The 7892-nt window shown below is 34.2% G+C and overlaps 1 protein-coding gene across 1 annotated transcript; it reads right to left on the bottom strand.

Moving 5' to 3' along the window:
- Nucleotides 1–5060: 5060 nt before the first annotated feature.
- On the bottom strand, nt 5061–6936 carry LOC104881230 (protein FAR1-RELATED SEQUENCE 5-like). The gene is made up of 2 exons (XM_010660617.2): nt 5377–6936; nt 5061–5093 (listed from the first exon to the last, which is right to left on the bottom strand). The coding sequence occupies exons 1-2, from the start codon at nt 6934–6936 to the stop codon at nt 5061–5063; spliced, it is 1593 nt and encodes a 530-aa protein (XP_010658919.2).
- Between the last annotated feature and the right edge of the window lie 956 nt (nt 6937–7892).

Here is a 7892-nt window from a genome sequence, read left to right as displayed (position 1 = left end):
CTTCAAAAGGGTGTGGTTCCAAAGGTAATTTTTTTTTGTAATGAATATTTAATTTCTTTACTTATGTATTTGTTGGAAATTATATTAATGTAAACATGTTTGATGTTTGTGTATCTTTTCAGTTATATCTTCAGACTCGATGCTCCCCCGAGCGAGTGATTAGAGTGATTGAAAAATTAGAACCAAAGCAAAAGACAGCCATAGAAGAAATAGGATTTAGTAGCCTCTTGCAACTTCGATGTAGGAAAATTGATCATGGGTTATGTCTTTGGTTGATAAATAGTGTTAATCCGAACACTTATATGTTACAGTTGTATAATACTTGTATCAAATTATCCCCCATTGATGTTGAATTTATTATGGGATTGAGGGCAAGAGGGTTGAAGATTGGCATGAACAAAGATGTTGGCCATAAGAATGATTTATGTAAAAAATATTGTGATAAAAAAGGGTGATTGCCATTAGTGATGTTAGAAAATCAAATTAGGGAGGATAAAGAGGGTGGAAACAATTTTAAAGTTCGTTTTGTATTATTTGTGTTGGGTGCATTATTGTGCCCAACAATGAAGCTTTTTGTGAATCGTTCTTTCTTACATCTTGTGGAAGCCATCGATTCAATAAAGAAGATGAATTGAGCAGAATTTGTGTTGTCCTATCTTGTGCACGGGATTGAAGAGTTTAAGAAGAAACAACAAAGTGGGGTTTGTGGTTGCTTATTGTTTTTAATGGTAATGTCCTTGTAATTAATTTACATCATAGTGAAATACGATTTTGTTTTAATATAATTTATGAAATAACTATATATCTATGTCAAATATACTCGTAGTTATTCTACCACGAGCATATATCGTTTGAAGAGAAATTTCTACCGCTATATACTCGACCTTCTCCTCGGATTACTGCTTGGGGAGATGATGAAGTATTGGACAGGAAACGAAGATTGAAAAAACTTGGTGTATATGCAAATGAGAATGTAAGTTATAGTTTTGAAAGTCGTTTACTATTTATTTAAGTTTTTAGTGATTTAAAATCTTATATGTATTATATTTTGATGAATATATTGTAGCTCAAAATATGGGTGATAGAAAATGAGATAAGGGATTGCGTTGATGGAAATGCAACGACAATGGCGAGTGAGAATGAGTACGATGAGAAATTTGTAATCAATCTAAACAAAAATGTTATTAAACGAGTAAGTGTTTTACAATATTCATCGTGACTATCTATATTAGCATTGAACCTTTGTATTATGATGTTATTAATCACGTTCGTATATATCACTAGGTTGATGGTGGGAACTTAATGGAGATGGATAAAACCTTTCAACAATTAAAGACACATCTAATTGATATGGCTTATGGTGCAAGTAGTAGTAGTTGTGATCAAATTTTGGCTAAATTTGAGGAGAATTATACTACAGTTAAAGGTCTCTTCCTTAGGTCAAGCGGAAAACCTTTGAGAATGCACGAGGAAGGAACGAAGAATGACATGCTCTCATGCGAGAGAAGTTTGGAAGATACGAACAATATGAATGTGAATGAACATTATCTTCACACTTTGTCAAATGAGAAGTTATGCATCGAGGACTTGAATGAAAAGAATGAGGATGCATGTGCTACATCAATTGAAGTGCATATCATTCCAGACGAACATCAAAAGGAGTAGAAGAGATTATGGAAAGGTATGTATCATATACAAGAAAAAATTATTTTCTTTACAACTACTTAACCATTACATAGTAAATAGATGTATATTAATGGCATTTTCCATATTAGGAACCATTACGAGCACTATGTGGTTATCCTAATCATGTCATGAAAACACGTTCATCAAAGGAGAGGAAACCAAGTAAATTCAAGGTCTCCCCGTTTGTACACAAATTAAGGAAGATGGTAAAACGTGAAGCATCAGAGGTATAATACAAATAGTTTAATATCATTGTTCTTATTTTTGATACTTAACATATATAGTTAATAATTATGTCTTGTTTTCGAATTAGTCAATCCCCATGTCCATTCATGAAGACGTGGTGGATACTCGATCATTCAATGTACTTCAATCTCTTGTCGTTGATTATGTTTTCAATAAAGCATTGTCAAAGAGGTTTGTCGCGTCTAGAACATTCATAGTTGTGTTGTTACAATTTTAGCCTTCATATGCTTCCAATTTACTCAAGTTTGTTTGAACATATTATTATTTTAGTGAGCTTCTTGTTGACTTTGGTCATGAACATGGAGTTCGTGGAGGTTTTGAGTGCTTACGTCCTAGACAAAATTTGATGGATGTTGTAAGTACCTACTTCATTTATATCAAATGCGTGCTATATTAGTTAAATAAATTTATTGAAGTTATTGTTCAACAACAGGTAATAAATCTAGAAGCCTCAAAGCTAAATTATTTTGAAAGACAATTCATAGGTATACGAAGTATAAGATGCTATCTTCCCACGACATTTTCAGTAAGCTCATATTTCTCTTGTTGTTTACTTACATATTAAGTACAATATACTAATGTTCGTATTATGTTTTCTTATTAGCAAATGATTTTGTGCGGGAGTCCTCATCCTTTTTTCGATAGAAAAACATCCATCGTGAGTAAGTACATTAGCGAATTGGATGATTGCGAGAAGGTTAGTAATTATTTCTAATGTTTAATTGCATATATGAAATTTAGAATAGATATTATTTTCACCTATAATATAGTAGATTTTTTGTGCCCCAACTCATATATATTGTTTTTCTAACTTTACAGCTATTTATTCCAATGCATGACGAATGCCCTGGTCATTGGTATCTGTGCGTCATTGACTTCAAAAACTCTCATATCCAAATTTTGGATTCATTACGATCGAAGAATCGAGACAAGTTTCGGTTTCAGAGTGTCAAAACAGTGGTGTGCTTTCATGTTTATATTTTTCTTCTATTCTATTTTTTTTCTCTTCCATATTTATTAACACTTTCATAATTAATTAGGTTGAATTTTGTCAAACGTTCTTCAAACTGTATGACATAGGGAAAGATGTCTTCCAATTCTCCATTGATTGGGCTCCTTCGATTCTGACCCAAGAGAATGGGTTAGTACGAATACATAACTCACATTACTATTCTTTTTCTGAGGTATAATTAGACAACCATTCAATAAGTTGTTTTGCTTTTCTTTTCTCTTTCTTAGGTGGAACTGTGGAGTGCATGTCATTAGACATATGCAGAGATTCAAAAATGGTGATTCGATGACGAGCTCCGACTTTTGTAATTCTGTTAAAATACGTCGAGAAATAGCATGTGATTTAGTTTTACACGAGGGAAATAGAGAAAAACAAACCATTGTGGCTATTGTTTGTACAAAGACGTCGACACGAGCAATGAAAAAATTATTATTATGATATTTGTTATTTTTCTAATATTTATTATTTCCATCTCCACATATCGTCTTGTTTATTGGGAAGTTGTGATATTCGATGACCATACATTATTAATGATTAAGTCCATTTTATTTGAATATCCAAATACTCTTCTCTCAATATGGTAGGCAAAATGAAATTGTAATATATTGGTATCATTCATGTTCGACATGTGTGATTTTGTACAATCTTTAACCTAATCAGATTTGTAAATATTCATTTATCTATGCTAACAATATATAGTTAGTACATTAGTAGACCGGTTGACGAATGACGTTTAGCCGGTAAGAACCAGTCCACCGATTTAGCTAAGTCCACTTTTCATAGGCATACACATTATGCCAACCGGTTGAGAACATTCCTCATATGGATGCAGTGTGAACTCGTTGATGGATTTGTCCCAACCACCTCAAACAATTTTGGATGCAGAATCACCCGGTGTCGACGTTCAATTGAGTGATTGAAGATTTTTCTAAAGGGAGTGAGCAATTTTTTGAGTTGTGGAAAGCGGTTGATCAATGAAGAAATTGTCTCAACCGGTTGACGAATGATTTGACCAGTGGGAACCGGTTGAAAAATATAGCAAATTGGTTGAGGCATTTTCTCAATTGGTTGATGGTTTTTTAACCAGTGGCAAACGGGTGAAGATGGGTATCAACTGGTTGAGGAATTTGCTCAACCGGTTTAGGTATTTTTAACAAACTGAAACCGGTCGACCGCCTGTATCAATCGGTTGAGGAAATTCCTCAATCGGTTGAGGAATTTTTTGCCCAGTGGCTATTGGTTGAGAAAATTTCTCAACCGGTTGAGAAAATTCCTCAACCGGTTGAGGCCAAATCTCAGTCGGTTGCCTCCTGCAATGCTATTGTGCAATTTAGGAGTACGACTACCGTCCACAAAAAGGGTATGAGTTGTACCAATAACTTTTCACTACGTAAACATTCGACAAGGTACCATTAAGTTCAATTCAAAGGTTTGAAATTGATGGAAACTGGCATTATAAATTACCTAACTACGATTTACCCATTTTGAGTAAAATCACTAAATTTACCTATTTCATATGAATTATATCATATTGATTACTTTCCTATAGTTAACTTATAACCACCTAATTGTCAAACTTTAACCACAATTGAATTTAATTAAATCTGTATAATTAACCGTTTTTTCGACATGATATAAATGAATCGGTTTCTCCATTTACCAATCATTTTATCACTTGTTATCAATTAATTTATAAATGTAGAGGATTTTGCATTCTATCAATCAACTTGACTCTTGATCAAAATTCAAACTTTTCATTAAATAGTTAAGTTAAAAGTACACATTAGTGGAAGTGATAACGTCAACTAATATAAATACTGATTTAATACCTACAATCCCTTACTCAGTTAAGGAATAAAAAAAAGGTTGCATTTCCTTTTCATTTGGATATTTGTTTGGATCCCCACCTTGACATAGTGTTGACATATTTTGTTCATGTTGCTGAAATCCTGCTATCTGCACATGCATATTCTATTGTTTTTTTCAGCTGTCCAATTCCATTCCAATTAATTAAACCTAATCATTAAATAATGCATAGCTGAAATTCATGTCAAAAGTGTTTCTTTATTCCCGATCTTACATTATTAAGTTCACCACAATCTATGTACATGTCAGATCAGTCATTCGACAAATGCTCCCCTAACATTCCCTGCATTTTTCAATAATTAAGTGTTGTCAATTATTATTGAATTAGATGTTATCAATGTTTGGAAATTATATAACAAGCCTATTGTACATACATGTATGGTTGCAAAAATGTCAACTGATGAATTTGTTGAAGGCATCATTTCCATTTGAATGTCACATTGGGAAGACAAATTAGTTTCCTCTTACGTACTCATAATGCCATCAAAACAATTATGTTAGTCATTTATGTAAGTACAACTACAAAAATTAATCTTAAGGGCAATTTTTTATTGAATATGACATACCATATAACCCGGCTGAGCATTTTGAGGGATTGTAGCTTCTGAACACTTTCGAATTGTGTGACCCACTATTTTACAACGACTGCATCGTCTTCCCTTTTGAACATTCATAGCCACTTTGCCTGGATTCCCTTTAGTCTTCACAATATTTGGATCACGAACTTGGTTAGTACCTGTCGCTCCATCTGCTGCTATTTTCTTCCCTTTCAAATTATAGTTATAGAGTTCCTCCATTCTCACCGTCAACTTTTGTATTTCATTTTTGGCCTCTATAAATGAAGATGACGTATCTGACGCAAAGTAGGAGAGCTTGTTGCACATCAAACTCAATGAACCATATCGTACAAACCGATCCATGTCGTTATCCGTCTCATTCACTGGTACTGATCTTGTATACACCTTTGCTAACTTTGTCCACCTCTTCATAATACATGACTGAGGAATCTCTTCTAAATGCTCCACCTTCATAACCACCACTATGTGGCAACATGGGATGCCAATTGACTCAAACATCATGCATGAGCATTTTAATGTTACAATATCCGGGTAAAATTGTACTTCCCAATTTAAGTTCGTATGTCTAAACTTTGATAATGTGTATGCCCGCATTGAATGATCACTTACAAGACCTACCACAAAGAATAACTCTGCATTTTTCATCTCCTCGCGAAATTTAAGGAAAGATTCTTTCGTGTATACCGTCGCAACATGATTTTCAAGTATGGATAGTTTGGTTGAAAGCACGGGTGAAGAATTGTTCGACTCGAACTCTGCCTTTGCCTCGTTTTGCCGTATTCTTAGTATGGCTCTATCAAATTGTTGTACAAACTCATATAGTCGCAAGCGAATTTTTAAGAATCTATTTAGATATGCATTCATACTCTCACACCTTTGTGTGGTTCTCATCCCTCCAAAGAAATTTCCACGTAAATACGCCTCTGCCCATCTTTTACGTTTCCCATATATCTCGGTCACCCAACGATTCTCATTAAGTCCCAAATTTGCAACCATTTCATGCCAAACCTTTTCAAATTCTTCTTCATTCCCACGCATGAACATGCACCTTGCAAATATGCTTGAGAAGTCCTTAATATGCACATTCGTGAATGCATTTCGTTGCAAATGCCATGAACACAATCGATGACACGTATCAGGTAATACTTTTTTAATTGCCTTACGCATAACTTTATCCCCATCGGTTACAACAGATATGGGTCTCTTATTCATCATTGCATCAAGAAATGTCTCCAACACCCATTCATATGTCCCAACACTTTCATCTATCAATAACGCACAACCAAATACAACAGTTTGGTGGTGATGATTAACACCGACCAACACTACTAGCGGCTTTTTATAGGTATTTGTCTTATAGGTTGTGTCAAATGCTAAGACATCTCCAAAACACGCATAATCCATTCGAGCAGTTGAATAAGCCCAAAACAAATTTGCTAGTCGACTTTCTTCATCAATGTTGAATTTATAAAAAAAATGAAGAATCCATTTCTGCCTTTCCACACAAATAAGCCATTGCCGCTTTTGCATCACCGTCTTTAATTTCATTTCTACGCATTGCATCAACGTGATTGTATATATCTTTTTGTGTGAAACCGACGTACTCATGTCCCCCTGATTGTTTGACCATATAGTCCATAATTTGTGTGGTTTTAACACCTACTTTACGCAAAACATCAACTTGTGTCTTATCTGGATTACTTATTGTTCGATGAGAGCGAAAGTATTGTGTGTTGATAGCATTGACCAAATTATGATTATGATCTCCTATAAATTCCTTTACAATCCACTTTCCATCTTTCCTATTCAAGCCTACACGAAATGCAGCTTCACATCCAACTCTACTCAATGATCGTGGCTCACGCTGTCGCTTGTCGTTTTCAATAAACTTTGTTGCTCACTGTCCTTTTCTAGAACACACTCACTTTCGAGATATTATATCTCCATTCTTGTCTCGCTTCAAATCATCTTTTCGAATACTAAATCCGGCTACTTTTGCTAACATATTGTAAAATGTTTCAGCCTCATCTATGCAATCGAATTGCAATTTGTAGACTTTTTCATCTGAAATACCCTTCAACACCTTCTCTTTCAAACCGTTTCCACCCAGATGGTAAGTGGCACCGATAAATGCATCGTCATTGACGACGTCCTCCTCCTTCACTTCAAACTCCCGCTTGATTGTTTTCTCCTTCACCGATTGCATCATCTACATTACATAAATAAGGTAAAAAAATTCCCCAATAATACTTTAACAAATTATCGTATCACTTTTGTATCAATTGATTGCATACTTGAAGATAAACCGAATTCCACAACGTCATCTATTCTCATTTTTGGATAAAAATTGAGAATTTGATAAATTATAGAACCGGTGTAGACTGCACACATGATAATTTCCCCATGATTTTCAATTTAAAAGGTCATATGTTACAAAATTGATACTTGTCTGCTATACACAATCATAAGCAAAACTTTTTAAAATCATTAAATATCACTTAAAA

Source organism: Vitis vinifera, chromosome 13 (genome assembly GCF_030704535.1).
Source record: "Vitis vinifera cultivar Pinot Noir 40024 chromosome 13, ASM3070453v1".
Lineage (NCBI taxonomy): Eukaryota > Viridiplantae > Streptophyta > Magnoliopsida > Vitales > Vitaceae > Vitis > Vitis vinifera.
The sequence above is the reverse complement of the archived record's forward strand: the minus strand, read 5'-3'. Positions and strand labels throughout refer to the sequence as shown.

What these genes read in the sequence shown, in the direction of transcription:
- LOC104881230 (XM_010660617.2), bottom strand. Translation starts at nt 6,936, where the DNA reads ATGAAATTAAAGACGGTGATGCAAAAGCGGCAATGGCTTATTTGTGTG. An exon ending in ATGCTCAGCCGGGTTATATG is followed by an intron (nt 5,094 to 5,376) that starts GTATGTCATATT and finishes TGAAAAATGCAG; the next exon opens with GGAATGTTAGGGGAGCATTT.